Genomic DNA, 23,269 nt, shown 5'->3' with positions numbered 1-23,269 from the left:
TAATCCTTGATTTATGCTGGATGATACGTTGTCGGACCTCCTGGGTTGTCTTCCCAATGTACAGCTTTGGGCAAGGACAAGTTATTGCATATACAACATTCTTCGTTTTGCAATTGCTAAACGTGTTATGTTTCCAGTGGGTAGTATTAAATGAAAAAACATCACCCTCAATGGTTTGCTCGCAACATATACATGTTCCACATTTGTGGTGACCAACAACTGGCGGTAATTCCAGCATGCTCCTTAAAGTCCGATGTTCCTGTTTTGGTAGAGCCGCCCGGACTATATAGTTGGCTACACTTTTCTCCTTCTTGTATGCAAACATGTGAGGGGTAGAAAATTCATCATGGAGGTCCTTAATCAAATGCCAATTGCCTAAGATGAGTTTCCGGAGTTGGTGGCTATTCGGGCAGAATGTTGTTACACAAACAGATCTACTGTCCTTATTCCTAGGTTTTTGCTCCAACAATGTCTCTCTTGGTGTCCACCAAGCTCTCTTTAAAGAGTGTTTGAGTAGTTTTCTGGGGTATCCCCTCTCCAGAAGGCGATCTCTCAATTTGTTGGCATGCATGAAGTATTCCTCTTTTCTGGAGCAGTTCCTACGAATTCGCAAGAACTGCCCATACGGTAAATTTTGTCTCAGACTCCGAGGATGGTTGCTGGAATAATGTAATGCCTTGTTCCTGTCTGTCTGTTTCCTGAAAAGTGTGGTTTCAAGCTCTCCATCAGAAGCCACTACCTTAACATCCAAAAATGTAATCGATTCGTTTGATGATACACTGCTAAATTTAATTTCAATAGATCTTTCGTTGAGCCAACAAACGAACTCATCCAATGATTCCTGTGTGCCAGTCCAAATTAGGAAAATATCATCGATGTAGCGCATATAGTTAGAAATGTTTGCAGCAAATGGATTGTTGTTATATATGAAATTCTTTTCATATAACCCCATAAATAACACAGCCAACTCCGGGGCAAAAGGACATCCCATAGCCACGCCCCTTGTTTGATAAAAAAACTGCGAATCAAATGAGAAATAATTTTTGGATAGTGCGAACTTTGCCAAAGACAGAAGAAATTCCGTTGGAACTTGAACTGGTCGCTCTCTTTGACCTAAAAACCACTCCAAAGCCTCCAAAGCTTGATCCTGAGGAATCTGGGTGTAAAGTGACACCACATCCAATGAAACCATCAGTTGTTTCCTTTTGTCAAACTGGACAGATGCTATTCTGTTAAGGAAGGCAGTAGTATCTTTCAAATGGGCTGGGACTTCATTGATAAATGGTTTGAGGAAAAAATCAATATATTGAGCGACTGGCTCAATAAGTGATTCACACCCCGAAACTATGGGCCGTCCTGGGGGGTCAAGTTCATTTTTATGCAGTTTGGGCAAAGCATAAAAGACCGGTATTCTCGGATTCATGTTTTTAAGAAAGAGGCGTTCTTTGGGGCCTACAAAACCTTGTGAAAAACGCTCTTCGATGATATGGAAAAGCTGATCCTGTAGTTCTTTTGTTGGATCTTTCTTAATTTTACGATAGCAAGTCACATCTTCTAGCTGGCGTAATACTTCCTTCTTATATTTATTCACGTCCCATAGGACAATTGCCCCACCTTTGTCCGCCTGCTTCACCACTATAGATCTATCATTTTGCAGGTCAATCAGGGCATCTTTCTCCTGTTTGGCTAAGTTAAACTTGACGAAGCTTTTTTTACTTTCCATTGCCTGAATTCCAGATAAGATGGTTCTTTCAAAGGTGGTAATTTCTTTTGGGACCTTGGGTCCTATTGGACAAAAGGTTGATTTTCTTTTGAGTCCAGTTATTTCTGCCGTGACTGCTTCAGTAGTATCCGAAAAGAACATTTTTAGCCGGATTTTGCGACAAAACTCCATAGTTTCGAGCTTCATTTTAACAAAGTCTGTTGTTCTAGAAGGAACAAAACTAAGTCCTTTTTGTAAAATAGAGGTTTCCGCCCCTGTGAGGATTTTATCAGACAGGTTGAAAATTGACGATGAAACTAACTCCTGTAATATTGGCGGCGTGTCCTCATTTCCCATGGTTGGGAATATCGCAACCGTCCTCTGCCTTGTCGTTGGCCTCGGCCTAAAAAACGTGCCTCCTGATTAGATGTTTGCGGGTCCTGATTCTGTTGGGTTACTCTTTGATTCTGATTCGCCCTAGTATTAGCATCTGTGGTCTCACTCGATGATGATGATGATTCCGAGAAATTAATAAATCTCTTCCGTGATCGTCCTTGATAGTTTTGAAGGTAGTTTCTTGAATCATTGGTGGTATAAAAGTCTTTGTTTAAGTAGGGATAGGTGGACTCCAAAGAGAAATTCTTTTTGTCCAACTCAAATTTATTACTTTTTCGGATCACCGTATAGTCTTTAAACTCCAAAATTTCTTTCTCAACCTTTTCCAATAGGGCTTTGGCATCCGTTAAATTAGGGTTATTTTTGATTTCAGTTTCCAGGTCGGCGATCTCTTGTAGTTGTATCAATGATAGTCTATGTGCTGTCTCAACCGTTAGGACCATAAGGTCCCTGCTGCATTTCGTCTCTATGCAGCTATATCCTTTCTTATAGATTGGATCGTCAATAAAAACCACCGGAATGTTCCGAATCTGAAGCCCCGATGGAATTGTGCCTTCCTTTAGGTGTTGTAATAAAAAATGTCCGTGAAGGTCCGTGCGTATTTGTTTTTTTCGTAATCTTGTCAGTTTATCCGACTCATTCTGTGTTTTTGCTGTAACACTCAAGGTGGCCGATGCAAAGACCGGCGGTGCTCGTATTAAATTCTGAATGTGTTCTTCGCTATAGGCAGTCAAACAAACATTGTTAGCCGGAATAGAGGGCACGTTCCCCTGATCCGGTAAGTCGAGATAGCACCCCATTGTTGTCCAAAAGTTGGTTGTCTGTCCTGTGTTGTATGTATAACTGGATTCAGTTAAGTAAGCGACGATAACGCAAATGGTTTTCTGTTTAGGTTCCTCGTCATTTGGAACGAGTTGAAGGTATTTCAGGCAGATAGATCTCCATTTCTAAGGTGGGTGAGGTTTGGTCTTGGTGGTGCATTGTAGAAATTCTGAGCTGTAGTATTATTCCTAAAATGCATTTTTTATTATTATTCCTAAAATGCATTTTTCATTGTTCATTGCAGAAATTGGTTGGTCCTGAGGAGAACCCAAAGTATAACGGTTCGAAACGCGTCGACCAGATCGGTCCTTGTGTTGCACCACCCATAAAAATTCTTTCTCTGCTAGTTTCAAAAATAATACTGGAACTTTATTGTTTCTACCAAAAACACAAAACGTTTCTTGTTATTTAAATGGTGTTGTAATCAATCTTCAAGAGAAGAAAGGTTGCTACAAGGACCTAGTCTTTTAGAGTGTGTGTACAGTGCGGAGTTTGTATGAGTATATTGGCCATGAATGTTTGATGAGTGTATGTATGTTTGTTTGATTCACTTAGGGGATCATGATTATTTTGTTGAAGTATTATATGTTATGTCAGATAGGGATTTGTCCATGAGATAAATGCGCAATTAAGCAATGTTTTAGCGCAAAATAATTTTGAAATGTGAAATTAATTTAAAACATTTCTATTGATTATAAAGGAAATTCAAAAAACCCTCCTTTCATGTTTCATTTCATTTTAGGAGTCACAAAAGCATTTGGTTGAGTCAGTCTTAGCTTGAACTATTTGTTCTGTTTTTCTAGTTAATTGGGCTCAGTTCAGCTGAGTTTTTGAGCCAAAACCCGGTTTTGTTTTTTCGCTAATTTTTCTTTCTGCAGCACTAATCATAAATTCTACGGCAAAATGAACCCCCTCATTTTATTCCTTTTTAAATTAAATGTTTTAAGTGTTACCAGTTTATTCCAATCAAGATGGCTTCAGGTGTGCCATACTTTTGTCATAAGTAAGACAGTAAGTGCTCTAGTTGTTCTTAAGAACGATCTGGGACATTCTGTCATTGGGCAATACTTGGGCTACATCTGGGTGATATTTGGGCTCTTTTGTCTCTGGTGGCCATCTTGGGAGATTTATTTGTTATGAAGTTTCCTAATTTCCTCTTTTACTGCAGTCTCCTCAGTAGGAAATACTTTCAGTTTTTTACTTTGGTTCCATCAAGAAGGCATTCAGATGTGTCACACATTTGCCATAAATTCTGAATGTTAGCACTCTAGTTGCTCATTAGATCACTGTAGTAAAGCTACTGCTCACCAGGGCAGTCTGCCGCTGGTATTCAAAGTGCATGTTTCAGTCTGCATGTCACAATTTTTTTATGAAATAGTAGAGGATTTGAGAAGTCAAAATGTGCCCTAATTTTTCTTTCTGCCGCACTAATCATAATTTCTACAGCAAAATGAACCCCCTCATTTTATTCCTTTGTAAATTAAATGTTTTAAGTGTTACCACTTTATTCCAATCAAGATGGCTTCAGGTGTGCCATACTTTTAACATAAGTAAGACTGTTAGCGGTCTAGTTGTTCGTTAGAACACTCTGGGACATTCTGTCATTGGGTTATACTTGGGCTACATCTGGGTGATATTTGGGCTACATTTGGGCTGTTTTGTCTCTGGTGGCCATCTTGGGAGATTTATTTGTTTTGAAGTTTCCTAATTTCCTCTTTTACCGCAGTCTCCTCAGTAGGAAATACTTTCAGTTTTTTACTTTGGTTCCATCAAGAAGGCATTCAGATGTGTCACACATTTGCCATGAATTCCGAATGTTAACACTCTAGTTGCTCATTAGATCACTGTAGTAAAGCTACTGCTCACCAGGGAAGTCTGCTGCTGGTATTCAAAGTGCATGTTTCAGTCTGCATGTCTGAATTTATTTATGAAATAGAAGAGGATTTAAGAAGTCAAAATGTGCCCTAATTTTTCTTTCTGCAGCACTAATCATAATTTCTATTGTTCCTTTTTAAATTAAATGTTTTAAGTGTTACCACTTTATTCCAATCAAGATGGCTTCAGGTGTGCCATACTTTTGTCATAAGTAAGAATGTTAGCGCTCTAGTTGTTCGTTAGAACACTCTAGGACATTCTGTCATTGGACTATACTTGGGCTACATCTGGGTGATATTTGGCCTACATTTGGGCTTTTTTGTCTCTGGTGGCCATTTTGGGAGACTTATTTGTTATTAAGTTTCCTAATTTCCTCATTTAGTACAGTCTCCTCAGTAGGAAATACTTTCAGTTTTTTACTTTGATTCCATCAAGAAGGCATTCAGATGTGTCACACATTTGCCATAAATTCTGAATGTTAGCACTCTAGTTGCTTATTAGATCACTGTAGTAAAGCTACTGCTCACCAGGGAAGTCTGCTGCTGGTATTGAAAGTGCATGTTTCAGTCTGCATGTCAGAATTTTTTTATGAAATAGAAGAGGATTTGAGAAGCCACTCAAAATGTGCCCTAATTTTTCTTTCTGCAGCACTAACCATACTTTCTATGGCAAAATGAACCCCCTCATTTTGTTCCTTTTTAAATTAAATGTTTTAAGAGTTACCACTTTATTCCAATTCAAGATGGCTTCAGGTGTGCCATATGTTTGTCATAAGTAGGACTGTTAGCACTCTAGTTGTTCTTTGGAACACTCTGGGAAGCTGCAGTAGAACACAAAGGAATCAACTGACAGTCTCTGCCCTTGTTGGATGTACATGTTTTACTGAGAATGTCAGACTTCATTCTCACATGACTGAGAAAGATAATGTGAATTTAAAGAAAATATGCTCTCAGTTTAGCTTATAGATCACCTTCCAAACCTCTGTGGGAAAAGCATGAGAAAATAGTTTTCTCTCAAACATGATTCATGATATCACAGCAGAAGGCTTTTTCACATGGTAAAATCACCTTAGAACACACCACAATTCCTAAAAAGAGTATGGTACCATCAACAAATGATTTATAATGTAACTAAAGTCTTAAAACCTTCTATTAACTGCAATGCTTTTTAATGAGGTGCTATCATGTATATTGGTCCCAAGATGGCTGCCAACACTTCTTGGATGAAGTACTGACAGCCAATCAGATCTCACGATGAGATGTGTGGTTAGACTCCGCCCAGATATATATGTGAGTCTGAACTGAGGACTACCTCTTTGACAAATTTGGTGTAATTCCGTTCAGCAGTTCGGGCTGTAGCTGCGTCAACAGGTCCTATGGGAAAATGCATGGGGAAAATGTGTTTTGGGACCCCCCTTTTTTCTCGGCCCCCGCTTGACAAATTGAAATTTTCAGGATAGGAGCGGACCGGAGCTGGCCAAAAGTTTGGAAAATTTCACAAAGATTCATCAATTGGCGCCAACGTTATTCCAAATAGAATGTTGCGGATTTCCTATGGAAAATAGGTCCTAACTATAACTACTTACTGGCGACTGCCAGTAGGTAATGGTGGAATACCCTGAGAACCTCTCAGGCGGGTGTTCAGCTGCCTGCGGTTGGATGGTGGCTGTGGCGTAACAAAACTTGAGGGGGGCCCCCCTGAAAGCTACATGGAGGGGCCCCCTCTGGGCTCAATCAGGAGCTCCTGGGCCGGAGCACTGTGCTGAGGGGGCCTCCTGGAGCTTGGGGGCCCCCCTGCACCGCGGGGTCTGCGGGGGCCTGTGTTACGCCCCTGGATGCTGGATAAAAATAACCAAGAGGCATTACATTAATGTCCATGGTCGTGGTATATTCATTGCGAGTCTAGTGAGGATCTTGTGTGTCATCTGCGATGTTCTAAATCTCAGGATAATGCAATCACCCGGGAGTTTTTAATCACCTCTCCCAACCCACCCTTACCCTTCTTAGCATCTTGAGTTCTCCAAATAAAGCCTCTATTTGCCCGGTTTTAGTACCGAGCCTAGAGGGGGCCTTATTTCTCATTGAGTCCCATGTTTCAGTCGCCTGTGTTCATAAACAGGGGACATTGGCCAAGACTATAGTGTAGGGGGTGGCTGCAGGTGGCAAGTCCAATCTGATACCTTCTATATCTGGGTTATTTAAGTGAGATGAACGAGTTAGCGGGATAGTCCTAATGTCTGGACAGGCTGGTACCCCTGTATTAGTATGCCTGTGCCCTTTCTTGTTACTTTCATATGTATTCGAAGAATTTTGACCATTGGCTATTTGGTTTTTATTTTGCATCTCGAATGACCCTTTCTTTATATATGGCTCATAATGGTAAACCCCCTTCGATGAGTGGTCATCCTGGAGGGGAAGTGGTTTGTTACCCGAACCTACTGCCAGGTTAGGCATATTGATCGTGGTGGTGTCGGGAAGTTCTCCTGAGCATTTCCTCAATATGTCTTCAATAGCAATCACCCTGGGCATTAAATTCGTTAAGGCATCGGTAAAAAAACATTTCAGACCATCTATTTTAAGACATATCTTTTCATGGTCTGCAAAGTGGCTATTTTTGTGAATAGTTGATGATGATGATCCTTTTCTCCCATTATCAGATTTAGACTGATTATTAGTTTTCCTTCGCTTTTTAATTAAAGCACTAGGCCTAGGAATGGGTGTTTCTTTAAAAGGGGGCTCTGGTGGTACCTTTGGATTCCTAGGGCGCTTTGACGGTGGTTGTGTCTCATGTTCCTGGTCATAGGCGTAGATGTGATCTGACACATTCTGCACACACCGGTTCATATTAGTTTTGTTTTTTACATTATTTATTATGTCTGGGTAGGAAGAACGTGAGACTGAGGGTTCTGGATTTAAGGATCCTGAAAGTACCTTTCCCACCTTGCTACCTTGATTTAACGTCTCCTCCACTGAGTGTATTTGCTTTTCTATAGCTCCCTTTGCTCCTGATAGATACTTCATTAGAGAATTCTGAGACCCCCTGCCGCCATTAGCGTGCTCTCAGCTTTTCTTTTGCCCATCTCTCCCACTCAGACTATTATACTAGACCACTGATTATAACACGTGATTGTTATCTCCACCCGAGCTCAGTCCCCTTATTTATCGATGCTACCGACACTCTTTGTGTGCTGTACAAGTCCCAGATTTAAGTTCACTTGGGTTCTGTTTGGACTGTAGACTGGATAGCGTCCCATAACATACAACAAACGTAGGGAACTCACCCTCAAGTTCTATACTCCCTGAAGCTGATATCAGAGATGTGGCCCAACCGGGCCTTGTCCAGTCTATGACAGGCTAAGATGGGCCCATCTTGGTCCGGTCTTCGCCCGGGTCGAGCCCAGGCAAGCCCCGCGCGTGTCCTACGCTGCGGGACTTCCTCGTAGGCTTTATAGCGTTCCTAGGCCCCTCCTCACTGGCCGTCAGGGACCTGGTCAAAAGTGCTGCATGCTGGGTCCAGGGCCCGAGAACCAAATGCTGGGTGCAAATTTAATCAGTCTCCTATTCCAATATATTAAACACATTGTAAATGTCTGGCATTAGCTCAGCAAAATGTTCTGGAGTAAATCAACTCTAAATGCAAGGGAAACAATGCTGCATATGATCAGCATCACTGCTTATTTAGACCCATTGAACCTATGTTAGCAATATCCTCCATTAGCAGTGAAGTGCAAATTAAATGCCTCCTGTTCTAATGACCAAGCTTACCATGGAGATAATTGCCCCAGGCTAAGCTGTGCACAAATGGTAATAGAAAATACAAAATAGGTGCAATTGTAATGTTTTCTGTGCCAATCTTTAATTCTTTACACAAAGGTGTAAATCATGTGATAATACCATTTGCAAGCCTGAGCAAATGTTAATTGCCCTCTATGGGAATGACTCCACACAGAGAGCAACAAATAAAAAGAAGGGGAATCTAGGCAAAACAACCTAGGGTTATAAAAATTTAACAGCATGCATTTTGGTTTTTCTTGAAAGGGGTGTAGGATCATATCCTATACCCGCATAGTTGGTGCATATCAATACTTCAGACATGCAATGGGAAGGCGCACTGCTTACCAGAAATTTTATAACAGAGTAACATAATACCAGCCAAGCTTCATGATTCTCTGTGCATGAGACTGGGCCATGGCTTCTGATTATTTTTTTAAGTAGAAGCAAAGTGCCAGAGGCTACACTGCATTGTGTTGTGTTGAGGCCTCTGGTCCACAAAACCACAGGTTTTGCAACTGCATAATGCAGGGATGCAATGTATGAAAGGCAAGTTGCAATCTGAAAAATCTTTCTGACACATAGAATGTCTTATGGGACACATTCAGAATCAAGGAACAAGGAGTGAAAGGGGCTCACCCCTTCTAAGACCAATGCACAGAGACATGTATCCATTCTTTGCACCTGCAATAGCATTTGCCAACCATTGTTCAGATGCAAACACTAAGTTGGGGTATTATCTGATTCAGAAAGGGGAAACTGTCCCTGTGGTACCTTGTCTTTTAAATGGACATGGGATTCTTATTAAACAATAAAACATAATTGCCTTTGGGAATGAAAATGCGGGGACATAGATCTTCTGTCCCTTGCAAGCCACCATACCTGCATTCACAGAAATCTAAAAGGGGTCAAAATGATGACCTGAGAATTCATTTTGCCCCACGCCAAGAAAACCACAATCAAAGAGGTCCAGATCTCAATAGTCAAAGTGTGTAGAGATGCAAAATGCATACATCTGTCTCTGGCTGATATAGTTCCAGGACAAGTACACAGTCGCACGTTGATCTGGGGTTCTTGGCTTGTACTGACACATTTTCTAAGCTGTAAAGTATGACTTTATAGATTAGAGGGGGTGGCGTTTACGGAGTCCCTTAGATCAATGGTGTGGTACCAAGTGCAATACCACACCAGTACAACGTATGTAGGTTAGAAGGTGGAAGTATTAGGTGCAAAGCGGTTTCGCTTTATTTTCTATTATATTGCTATTATATTACCCCTTTGCATGAGCAGTGGCACTAATATACTGATATACTAATATACTGTGCAAGTCCTGGAGCAGGTACAATTTGCACTTAACCTCTAAGGAAAGCAAGGATAGAAAAGGGTAAAAAGTAATCTTAATCCACTTGAAGCACTCATTAATAGGCCTCAATGAATCTTTTGCTCAATTTTCTCTTCTTGCCCTTTTTAGGTTGAGCCTGGGCAGCGCATGCGCTGCTCTGTGAGCCATGCTGTATTGTAGTATGAATAGAAGTCAAAGCCCACTCTCCGCCTACATTTGCCATTGGCCTGTTTCATTGTCCTTCGTAAATGCTGGCTTCTGATTCATTAATAGGCTTGTTAGTCCCTCCTTAGTACCGCCTTGTCTTCATTTGCAACCTCCCATGAGGACTGGCCCTTTTACTTGGGTTGTTACACAGTGAGTCTTTTTTAGTCTGTAAGCACTATTTTCTTTAAATATATTCTTCTACTGCCGGCATAACAAGTTTTCCTGTAACATTTAGCGTGCCCTGCGCGCTTTCACTTCCTAAGCAGCCCGGGACAATGGCAGCCGCTTCTTTGAATAGGTCTCGTATTTACAAGAGTTTGAGCTATTGGCATTGTACATGACAATGGCTTATATTTATGGGTTAATTATCAAAACATTTAAATAAAAGGCATTGTCATTTACAATGCCTATAGCTTAAACTCTCGCAAATGCGAGACCTATTGCATTGCACATGCTTGTTTGAAAAGAAAAAGCGTCACATCTAGCTAATGCTTGCTTTTTGCGGCCAAGTCAGTAAATTTGTGAAATTATCAGCACAAATGACTAAGTACAGTAGCTTTTTATTTAGTGTGTTTTCTTGTTGCCTTTTCATGACCTCAAAAAAGAAGTGAAGTTCACTTAATTTATCGTTGGGTACAGTACAGTGCATTTAGCTCTAATGAGATTAGTAAACCAGCGTATCCCAAGGACTCAATTGAGCATAATAGCATGACGGTGTGTCCCCACGCTATCTGTGTATCCACGCTAATGTTTCCACAACCGCGCCTCATTATCCCTCACAACAGGACACAATAGGAAATCTGTCTTCCCACAGTTTGACTGCAGTGCAAATTATCTTCTGTTCATTACGCCCTAATGCATAAATATGGTGTTCAACTGAACAGGCCTTTCATCTGCCCCTTGGTGTGCAAAAGGCCTTCTGTGCCTCATATCATTCCCCACACAGAATGATGCTCGTGCAAGAAGCTGTAGACAATGCTGCAGAATCACTAGGGCTTGGATACCTAATACTGTCATTTGAAGTAGTGTCTTGGAGATATTTGGGGCTGGCAAAGGCTTTCTGTTTCTTCGTGTTTTTGAAGTTAAACTAAAATGATGGACTACGCTGTCTTTGCTCACATAAGCAACAATACATTTGCTGTCTTTAAAAATTAGAAACATGGCAATAATCATTTGAAAATTTATATCTGAAATGATTTAGGCTTAGCATAAATAATAATCCACATTTGTAAAGCATGAACAATCACCCGTAAGAGTCTCTAGGCGCTGTCGGGAAGATTAAGCAAGCTATAGCCCAGAGTCACATGGTGCTGGGCTAATTTGCCACCGGCGCCGGGGATCGAACCATGATCCCCAGATTGCGGAGTCAGTCGCCCTGGCCGCTGCGCCACACCTCTTCCTGCTGGTTTCTGCAACAAATGTATCTGAAACGTCATGGTGAGGAAGGCATGCTGTGGAATATGTGAAACAAGTTGTTATTGTTTTAAATCTCAGTATATCGTGCCTTTGAAAGGGTACCCCTTACTCAAGTCCGTGGAAGCATGAAAATACCTTCAGCAACTTCGGCGTGGGACTACTTGTAATGGTCATTGAGAGTTGCAGCTTTCTATCTGTTTTATCTAATTCTACCCTGACTTATTGCCCCATCTCATAATTCTTTAAAAGAGAGTGCTACCAATCGTCTGCCAAAGAAGTCTCAGGTGTAATTTAGCCACTTATAGATTCATAAATGGGGTGGACAGTGCTGGCCAGTTTTTCTATCCCTATTAGCATAGCCAAAATTGGATAGCTAAACAAGATTCTAGCAGGCTAGCTCAATACCTGGCCTGTTGAATGCATTGATATATTAGGGACACCAATACACTAAAACGATACTAACATTCACGTGATGAATGTTTTTCATGTCTATTGGATGCAGTTGCTCCTGTGAACAGGTTGAGTGCCAGTGGTCAATTAAATGCTAAAGTATTCGGAATGGGCTTCCAGACTCTAGTATTTGAACACAAATCAAGAGTAAAATGAACCAAAGTAGGCCACCTTATATTTTCCTCCAGAATAGATGCAAGAAAGGCATTGTTCTTGCACCCTTGCTTTATAATCTGTAGTTACACAGTGAGCTTTGCATTACCCTCAATGTTTATGATAAACATGTTGCAGCACAGAGGCTGCTATCTTACACATCATAGATGACATCTTCCTAACCACACATGAAGATGATCCTTGCCGCCGAATATAGCTCGACATCTCAGATGCTTTGACCTAGTTGACAGTTCCACTCTCATATGCACCCTGGTGTCTTGAATAGAGTTCATGGGTAATGTCCTTCACTGGTTCTCCTTCTACATTTCTAACCAACACCATTTTGCTCACAGGAGCACCTGCAAGTTCCAAAAGATCTCTAAAACTAGTGGAGTTCCCTAGCGTTCACTACAGTTTCCTGTCCTCTTCATTCTCTACATGGAACCGCTTGGTGATTTGCTCACAGATAACAGTATCAGGATTCCCCAATATACAAATGATACACAATTATAATTGAATGTCTCCTCTGCTTCATACAACCAATGCCTCAAACACTGCCTGCACATGACACTGTTATTTGCCAAGAACAAACAACAAGAAACAGAAAAACCCTGGCTCAAAGATATAAACATTGACGGCCTCCAACCCCAAATTTCACAGAATGTCAAGTCAATTGGTTTGACTCTGAACTTCAACTACACCCTCAAAAGAACACAAAGCCAAAAAATAAAGAAAATATGTTACCAGCTCTCACTTCTAAAGAAAGTGAAACTGTTTCTTCCAGTGCTGTTCAAGCCCTCAAATTGTTTTATCTGTGTGGGGGATATGCCCAGCTCTACACTGGCACCCTTTAGGGCATCCTACATCCCACAGCATATCTACCCCATGGCCTAAAGAAATATAATCAAATCACCCTCATCCAGATGGAGCTCCATTGGCTTTCCTGACCACCCTGAATCTTCTTTAAAACCATTTGCATAATTTAGAAGGCCTTCACATCTAGCGCCCCCACATATCTTGCAGACATCTTGTGACCACACATATCTTGCAGATAAGCTCCCAATCTCTGATGGTTCTCTGCGCACTTGCAGCCAGGACACCATCAGACTTCAGACTAAGAAGTGTAATAAAGGCACAACAGCCCTTTTCCATCCGTGCACCCAGGATCTGGGTCCACATCCACCAGGACCCCACCAACGTTGCTTCCATTTAGGAAAGAGTTGAAAGATGCCCCACTTTAAAGAACAGTATGTCGCAATCCTTTCACCATCCACACACCAGCTCCTTTTCCTCTCAGTTTGACTGAATGCTTTTCTTTGACCCTGCACAGTGCTCTGCTGCCTTTCACCTAGAGTTGTGTTATGCAAATACCACATCCATTTATTTATTTATTTATTTATTTATTAAGTGTTTTATAGAGCGTGAACATGAGCCGTTAGGGTATCAGAGCGCTTTACAGGGATAACAAGTTGTATGCAAGTGAGACATAGGCAGGGGGTAAGACATTTGGGAATAAAACAGGTGCATACAATTTTCAAGTCGAAATGTAGAGTAAATCCTGGAATTACATGTGTAGGAGTACGGGGAAGTGCAAGGTGGATAGCAGCCAAGGTCAGTTCAAGGTGTAGTAGCAGCAAAATAAAACAAGGCCGCTGAACGGTGTGTGCAGTGCAAGAGTTATTAGAGGAACTTGCCCATTAGGAAGGTTTTGGCTTCCTTTTTAAAAATTGCCAGAGAGGGAATTCTTCTGATGACGGGCGGCAGCGAGTTCCAGATTCTTGGTGTGGCCCCAGAAAATGCACGATTGTAGGTTTTTTTCTTTTTTTTTTAAAGCGGGGTGGCTGGAGCACAAGATTTCTGGCGGACCGGGAGTTTCTGGCTCTTCCAGACACCATGAGTTTCTGAGTGAGAAATCGAGGAGATTTAGTGTGTAGCACCTTGTGAGTGATACCTACCAGTTTGAGTTGGATTCTGGCTTCAAGAGGAAGGCAGTTCAGAGCTCTCAGATGCGGTAAGATGTGGTAACATTTTTGGGGAGTCTGGTGGCGGAATTGATGCAAGCTTTTGGGGGGGCATGGAAATCTTGGGTACGCCAGAAAGGGTAAATCATCCATATTCAATTCTTGAGATAACTAGTGCCTGGACTGCCATTTTTAGGTCAGAAGTGTCAAGGAATGGTTTTAGTTTTCTCAGATAGCTCAGGTGAAACCTAGCGGTTTTAACCATCAAATTGATGTGGTCACGCATATTTTAAGGTTCCTGTCTTGAGTTATTCCGAGAGATTTAGCAGAGTCCACTATGGCCAGTGAGCAGTTTAGAGTTGTGATTGATTTAGTCCATCCCCGAATGTCGGAGTTGCTTTTGGGAATAGAGATTAGAAGGAACTCTGTTTTTTGTGCATTTAGTTTGAGCTGGTTGGAGGTGAGCCATTGAACAGTCGACTTCAGGTCCTCATTCAGGGAATAGATCTCCTCCGGAGATGAGATTTTGATGTAGATCTGGGTATCATCTGCATTCATGTGTTAGGAGATATTGGCGGTACGTAGGAATTCTGCTAGCGGTTCGAGGTAGAGATTGAAGAGGTTAGGGGAAAGAGTTGATCCTTGGGGGACTCCGACTACAATCGGAGAAGGGGCGGATAAACTACTGTTGACTAAGAATCTCTGGGAGTGGTTCTGGAGGAAGGATCTAAACCATTCAAGCACAGATCCCCCCAGCCACATCCTGAGTTTGAGGTGTTCAAGAAGTTTCTCGTGGTTGACTGTGTCGAAAGCCGAGGATAGATCTAATAGAAATAGGAGACAAGTTTGGCCTTGGTCAAGGGCTTGGAGAGCATCATCCACAATATGGAGAATGTTAGTTTCTGTTCTGTGCCCTGGCCTGAACCCAGATTGGGAAACGTCTAGTAGATTGAAGTTGGTGATGTGTTGGCTCAATTGAAGTTGTACACATTTCTCCAGAACTTTCACTAGGATTGGGATATTGGATATTGGTCTAAAGTTGTCTGGAGAGGCAGGATTCAACGTAGGTTTTTTCAAGATGGGGATGACTTGACCGGCTTCTAGTGAGTCAGGTATCGACCCTTGTAGAAGGTAGGCGTTGAATATTATAAATAGGAGTCATAAATTAGGAGGTAGCGGCCAAAAAGTACACTGGTCCAGCTTGAAGTTGGACCAGTGTACTTGGTTTTTGGGGGATGTCTGGGGGGGGCAGTGAGGAGAGATGGGGCCCGCCAGGAGGGGGTCGGAAGTAGGTAGCGGAACTAAGTTTGTTTCCTAGGGAGGTAATGTTGGCAGTAAAGGAGGAGAACTCCTCATAGGTTATTAGGGATTTTGGGGTTTCTTTGGAGGTTTTAGCCAGTTTATTAGATTGGTGTTTGACCATTTCAAAGAGCTTGCGAGGTCTGTTCTTGGTGTTCTCCAGTCCTGATCTAAAGAACTCTTTTTTTGATTTGAGTTAGTTCCTATTGTACGCATTTCTGGTCTGTCGGAAAAGTTTTAGATGGGAGGCTGAGGGGTGCGGTCTCCAGTTTCTTCCTGTCAGCCTGAGGTTTCTCATTTCATTGTTGAGGGATCCGTTGAACCTGAGTTTTTTCTCTTTGATTTGGGCTCTTTTTAGCTTTATCGGGGCAAGATCATCAAGTATACAGACATAGTCGAGGTGTAGTGCTCTGTAAGGTCGTTGACCATTGAGATATTATGGGGGGGTGATTCTCGCAACGCGCAGCCAGTTTCACGAGATCTAGGATCTTTGTGTCTCTGAGCCAGTGTTTTGGTTTTACAGTTTGCGCTGGCCTTGTCTTGTGGGTACCAGGTAATAGGAAGGTAGTAGGGTGGTGATCATACCAGTCGCATGAAAATATTGACATGAGCCTGACCGCTGTTTCCTTAGCGATGATCCAATTGAGCATAGCGCCTCTTGTGTGTGTTGGGAGTGTGCAGGCTTGGGTAAGTGATTGGTCAGCCAGGAAGTCTTTGATGCCGTTAACCTGAGGGTCCTTGAGGTCATTCCAGTGCAGATTGAAGTCACCGAGGAAAATGTCATTAGAGTTGGGGGAAACCATGGCTGTAATAAATTCCATGAGGTGGTCGATGAAGGTGTTAATCTTACCTCGGGGTGGTAGAAGATGTACAGTCTGCACAATTGTGTGGCGTTGTTGCATATGAAGAGTGTGAGGTATTCGCAGGAGTCTGTGAGGTCTGCTAAGGTTCAATTACAAGGAGGTCAGAAGCGATAGATGCAAGCAATGCCTGCCCCTTTTTTTGATTGCCTGTCAAGCCTTGCGATATTATAATTTGGAGGGACCAATAGGTATAGGCAAGGAGATGATGATTCATTGAGCCATGATTCAGTAAGGATTACTACGTCGGATTTTTGGCTCAGGATGAGAGCGGCGAGATCAGAGGCTGTTAATTAGGAGGCGGGAGGGAGGGGGGGTTGGGGCGTATGTTGTGAGTTAGGGTGGAAATGGGTACTTGCGCTAAATTGTTGCTGATTACTCCTCTGTTGTGGAGAGTTGAGGATCTGTTAGAGTTGATTGCAACCATATGAATTAAGTGTTTGTCTTTCTTGTCTGGTGGACAGGGGGCTTCAGAAGAGGTCTTGTAGGTTAAGAAGAGGGCTAGAATTCCATCCTCTGAGAGGTAGCTGCGAATTTTGCGAGGGTGAAGGTGTCTCAAGGCAAGTTGCAATGGGTGAAGGAAGGACTTGGTGAGAGGGGGAGGAATTGAGTTCTGGGGGAGCTTGAAGTTCGAGAGAGAGAGCTCAGAGAGGTGAAGGATGCTTTTCAATTTGAGAATGGACTTATGGATGCTCTGAGTTATGTTGGCAGCTCCGAGGTGCAGAGTTTCAAGATCCATAAGTGAGGGATGTGCTTGCAGGATGGAGATCAGTGGGTTGGGACCAGTTCTGTTGGCATGGACGGGTAGCCTGGTAGTGGAGCTAGACCATCCTGTGCCTGGGTTCCTGAGGGGAGGGCTTTGCGAGGGCCTAGGCGTGCTTGGCAGGGTGGTCATAGGGTCGTTAGGGCGCGTGTCTGCTGCCCTGCAGGTGTCCAGTGTGTTAGTCACTATGGGTGTGGGAGAGGAGCACGGGTTGGATGAGGGGGGTGGCAGCATGGTCTCCTTGAGATATGACGGAGGTTGGGTGGGAGTGGAGGGAAGTTACCTCCAGATATAGGTGTGACGCTGCCTAGAGAGCCGTTTAGGGTGGGGAACACCATAGGTGGAGTTGGGCTAGTCATCACCAAAGGAAAGGGTGGGGGGTGAGGGGGAATGGCTGTAGCTTTGGTGGAGCTTAATGGGAAGCTTTTACCCTTGTCCTTTGGGCTGCGTAGTCCGGAACAAAGAGAGGAGTCAGGTGACGACTGCTGGAGCTGGGGGAGCATGGAGGGATAAGGATCGTGCACATGCCTTTTGAGGGTGGTCAAAAGGTCAGTGAATTTGTTGAGGTCTCTGTTTGGCGCTTGGATCAGAACTATGCCGTTTTCTGTATAAGGTGATGGTAAGGGCAGCTCGTAGATTTAGGGAGGGCACGATCGTGAACTTGGTGCCGTACGGAATGTTCCTAGATTCATGTACGTTAAGGAGGTTTGACATGGCTGTGTGCCATAAAGCTGTTTTTCTGGAGTAGAAGATGAGTTTATCGATAATTGGACCCTTGTCAGCGCTAAAGCGCAGGTCGGAGATCAGGGTCTCAGGGTGTCTTTTCAAGATGGAGTGTTTGAAGGTTTTAGCAGCAGTCCTAGAGAAGTTAAGGGGGTAAATGATGGTGTAAGAACTGCCTCCTGTTGCGTTCAGGCAAGAGCCTGCTAGACTGGAGAGAGAAGGGGATCGTTAGGGCCTGGAGGGCGAGCTCTGGTAGGCTGCGGGAGTGGCACCAGCGATAGAGATCACTGCTCCCGGGTACAAACAGGGAAGGCAGCAGATTGAAGGGCATCGGGAATAGGGAGACCATACATTAGATTTTGGGCCCATGTGGTAGGTCAATACCTGTTGGTGCCTGTGGATCCTGAGAAGAGGCGGGGTCAGTGGCGGCCCTTTACAGGGTTCCGAGTGTCGCAGGGGAGATCCAAACTGGTTTCATTGCAGGTCCTCTACGCAGCCGACACTGTTGTAGAAGACCCAGTTCAAGGGTCGAACGGAGATAGCTCAGGCATATGATTAGGCTGTGGCTGGGGAGGACGGCTCACGTGGGCTGCCCCCAGTGGCATATAGGACTATAGGAATAGAAAACAGGCCTTGTTCAGGGCCGCCTGAAGCACTCCACGCTCCAGGCTGCGGAGGGGAGAGGCCGCCCCCTGGGAGAAAAAACTGAAAACAGGCTTGAGTCAGGGCCACGGGAGAGCGGAGATGGGCAAGCAGGCCAGGACGACGGGGCCTCACTCCAGGGACGGAGGACATACTACGGGCAGCAGCCAGCATCGTGGGATTAAAGGCCACCCTCGCGGGAGGCTGAAGATGCGGAGAGGAGTGGTCGGGTTCCAGGCTGCGGGGGTGAAGCTGCGGGGGCCTGGATGTATACATGCATACATAAAGCTCTCTCCGGCATGATTGTATGCAGATGGCACACTGGCAGTGCAATTATTTTGAGTTAAATCCTGCTGTTTTGGGTCATAGAAGTTGATCGCTAGCCCATAGTTTGAGGTTCTCTAGGGCTAGCAAATTGAAAATCTCTTAGGGCACCTGTTGGTAGCTGCTGTTGTCCACAAACAATGGAAGGACCAGAGTTACCTTCAAATTACAACTATGTATCCTCAACTACTAATATAAATATCATTAAAAGTACAGGGAAATAAAATCCCTATATCTTCCATATAATGCTCATAGGTTTATGACTAATCATTACAGTTGTTTGTAAATAACCTAAAATAACCCCTAAGTAGATTGCTTAATTTGTGCGGACAAGAACTGGAACAGGTTCTGATGTGATTGAAACTAAATAAGCCCAAAGTGATTTGTCAAGAATGACATGTTTCTGTCCAGTGCCTATGGCAGGACTGAAACTCAGATCCTTAGGCTAAAAATTGAGCCACTTTACTAGGTCACATCCTTTGGTAGAAAAGGAAACAGAAGGAGGACACCATGGCCCCTTCATCCATACCTAAGACCTAGCATCTCAGCATGTGGCTCATGCTGAATCTGGTGCATCCCTATCATTATGTGCATTGACTGATTGTCATTTGGAACCCCACAAATAATATCCTGGTGAATGTTGACCACAGCCATTCGATTCTAGAGCTTCTGTTTCACCCTGCACTGTCCTAGAAGGCACTGATCTGGAGAACATGCGACAGAAAAAGAAACTGTGTATATTTTCTGTTGGAGTATCATGACGTGGGTGAGAGCTTGTAAAGCATGCAAATCAAGGTTCCAGTGCATAAAAAAAATTGGAAAACATTGGAGGTAGTAAGTCATTTCAAGGGTTCTCTGTTCTTTTTAGAACAAAGGAAAACATTACTAAACGCAATGAGAAATCCACTATATCCAAAATGTGATGTGATAAAATGCAAATATAGATAGTATTAGTCTCTAATGGTTCTTTTGCATACTTTAGGGACAAGTGGTGAGAAGACAGTGGTTAATTAGTGGTTTCAAATACATAAATAAGATAATAATAAAATGTAATGGTAAGAAGGTAAAACCAAAAAACATGCTTTTTTTAAAAAAAAAACTTTAAAGTTGAGCATGACCCTTATTCCTTGAAGTTGTTATATCAAGTGGCATTCATTCCCCTGTGGGGCTGAGGGCTCGTCTCTCTCTGGAATCATTGTGGTGCAGGAATGGGCTCTCATAGACAGTTTTGCTCTTGAGGTCTGTGGATGCTGCCAGCATAGCTTGTCTACTGCTCGCGTGCAGGTGTACACAACTACACAGAGCACAGTGGCTTTATTGAACTAAAACACATAAATGCAAGCTTAACATGCATCATACGGTTCAGTATTTTGCCTGCAAATGTTCTTTCTCTGTACAAATTCTGCCATATTTTACCTAGAAAAATGTGTCCTGGCAAAAATTACAGAATTGTCATGCAAATTGTAATTCTGATTCAGGATTACCAGACCAAGTGCAATGAGTGCCTATGTACATTGCATTTAAAAGACCTATAGCACTAAATGGTTATGTTTGTCTCAAAACCCAGTTCTTTCTGTAATTCTGAATGCATAATGTACTAATATATGTGTCCCATGAAGGTCCTTTCCTCCTTTACCTGCGTCATGGAAATAGGGAGATCCATAGTATATAACAACACCAATAAAGTTCTGGATTGGGGTGCAGATTGAGGACCACAATCCTCACTTGGAAATGCTATGAGTGGCAAAGTGCCTGGTCATCTTTTAAGCCAACCACTGTTCTCGCCCATCGTGGGGAGTGAGTGCACTGGCACCCAGCACAAACTTCATAAAGAACAGTTACTGTACTATAGAATTTTAATAGGAAGTGTGGCAGGCATGGTAGCTTCCCCCATGTCTGTTACACATTAAAGCAATGCACATTTATCATAGACTACAGCTGAAATGGCACTTTAAAAAGGTATATACTTATTTCCTCATGAGCTGAACTCTTGGATCATGACACCATAATTGGGCCTATATTTAAAGAGAAATGAGATCTCCACATGCAAAACTATGAGATTCAATTTCTTTGGTTGAATTATTACCATCATAATATTTTATTGGCCATTCTATTTAATGATATTTCAGGAAAGAATTTGCATTTTAAGACTTGCCACATGAATGCAAATCCAGATTTCATGATTTGAAACATTTTGGATGTCTAATTGAAAATGGAGTCACACATTAATGATAACAATAAGAAATTTCCTTGAAAATGCATTTATTCTTTTTATTTTTATATTCCAGTGTCATCCAAGCAAAGGCCCTTTAGTGAAGAATACTCAAAGAAGATTCCTCCACCCAAACCGAAACGAAATCCAAATACTCAACTCAGCACATCATTTGATGAAACTTACATCCAGAAACACGGATCAATGAGGCGCACTTTATCCAGAGAAGCTTCTTCTTCACAAATCAACAGCCCAGCTCCAGACACGGAGGATGACGAGGAGCCGGTTTATATAGAAATGGTTGGAAACATACTGAGAGACTTTAAGAAGGATGAGGATGACCAATGCGAATCAGTCTATGAGGAAATGAACTATCCTGCATTTGATGATTTGGCTCAAGATTCAAAGAGTTTATATGAGTATGACCTTCATAGTTGTTCTTCTCAGTGTGCTACTCCAACAGTGCCTGATTTAGAATTCACCAAGTCCTCAGTGCCATCTACACCCAAGGGCTTGCTTTGCGACATTCCTCCACCATTTCCAAATTTGCTTTCTCATAGACCTCCATTGCTGGTGTTCCCTCCAGCTCCGGCACAGTGCTCTCCAAATTCTGATGAATCACCATTGACTCCGTTGGAGGTTGCAAAGCTTCCTGTGCTGGAAAATGTGTCTTACATCAAACAACAGGCTGGAGCATCTCCATCTCCATCACCAGTACCACCTCAAACTCCGGGACACCAAAAAACAGAAAAAGAGCCAGCAGTTTCTCATAGCTCTACTTCCTCGGCCCATACCTCCTCACCACCACATCCTTCGACATTGTACAGAACACAGTCTCCCCATGGTTACCCCAAAAGCCATTCTGCCTCTCCGTCTCCTGTAAGCATGGGTAGGTCATTGACCCCATTGAGCCTCAAAAGACCTCCACCCTATGACTCCGTGCATACAGGAAGTCTCTCGAGAAGTTCTCCCTCAGTGCCTCATTCTTCTGTCAAAAACACATTACCAGAAGGAGGTAAGATGGTTAATGCCTCAACAAACACCCAGGGCGCCTCTCAGACTGGCTCACGTTCAAGAACACCCACAAGTCCTCTTGATGAATTGACTAGCCTCTTTACCTCAGGACGGAGTTTGCTGAGGAAATCCTCCAGTGGTAGGAGATCTAAAGAACCTTCTGAGAGTAAGTGTGAGCCATGTACTCTCCAAACAGTATTATTAACCACATAATTCCAAATTATATGATATGAAAATACATACAAATGTTTATTAGTAATATACTTGAAATGTGCTGATAATGTGATAGAATGAAACATTCAATTTGCTGTTAATCAAATGTTTCAAACATGCTGTTGCAACATTGTCATTATTTTATGGCATACACACAGAATTATTGATTTAAACATGTCGGGGTGGCGTTGAATTTAAATACGAATTTATTTAAACCACTTCGTAACATTTCGCAATGGTTAAGTAACAGAGCTGACCATTCTTGGATTCTAAAACCTACACTCATTTTCCATTTCCCCTAACTAATCCTGGCACATGCTTACATTGTTGCATTTTTACTTTGCACTCTTACATTGTAAGTACTGGAAAAGCATTCCCTTAGATTTGATTGTTATGAAATTACTATTTTTTTAGGATGTTTCTCGTTTTTAGGTCTTGATGTATTGATTTGCAACTTTAGTGAAATTACAGAGGAGTGTCCATTGTGTGCTGTTAAGTTCCTAAAATGACTACAAATGTGCACCGCGCGTTGCATAAGAAAATAATGAATTATGCCCATGGTATGAACTTTCATGGTCGCAAGCTGCACATTTCTCTTCTATAGAGAATATGAAAGCTTTGTATTGTAGATTGATGTTTCTTTCCACCTTTGGGATACCGAAATAGATTTCTGAGAGAGCAAGGAAATAAAATGTTGGTTTCCAAATCTCAATAATTCTTTTACTGTTAGCTCCCTTTTCCTTTTCCTTCTTGTCATCCTTAACTCCCAGATAAACAGAGGTTCTGGCACCTTCAATTATGTATTAATTAATTGCAAATACTTCTTAGATACTTCAGACCTCTTGTTAATTTTTATGTCATAGAGTAATGTACACAGTATTCTGTGTCATCCATATATTTCGAGAATACCTCCTGTTTTGTATCTATTACTTCAGATATATATTCGCATATTTCCTCAGTAGCAGCAATTGTCTCAGTTTTCATAGTTGCAAGTCAGGGATAATTTTCTGCACTACGTGACAGCCATATTTGTCTTGCCGAGACTTTTCTATGGTTGCCTTATTTAAATTATTGTGTTAAATCTAATATTACTGACTCTATCAGTACTGAGAGCTAGATTGGCTG

At 42.5% G+C, this 23,269-nt stretch overlaps 1 protein-coding gene across 2 annotated transcripts in view; it reads left to right on the top strand.

Annotated features, from left to right (window-relative positions):
• The window catches only part of NYAP2 (neuronal tyrosine-phosphorylated phosphoinositide-3-kinase adaptor 2), a 956,845-nt gene that overhangs the window by 534,832 nt on the left and 398,744 nt on the right, over positions 1–23,269 (top strand). For both annotated transcript variants that reach the window (XM_085634389.1, XM_085634388.1), the window contains exon 4: positions 20,994–22,097. In XM_085634389.1, the coding sequence (XP_085490515.1) occupies positions 20,994–22,097 (1,104 nt within the window). The remainder of the gene's footprint in view (positions 1–20,993; positions 22,098–23,269) is intronic.

Source organism: Triturus cristatus, chromosome 11, assembly GCF_964204655.1.
Source record: "Triturus cristatus chromosome 11, aTriCri1.1, whole genome shotgun sequence".
Lineage (NCBI taxonomy): Eukaryota > Metazoa > Chordata > Amphibia > Caudata > Salamandridae > Triturus > Triturus cristatus.
This window is presented reverse-complemented; position numbering and strand designations above follow the sequence as displayed.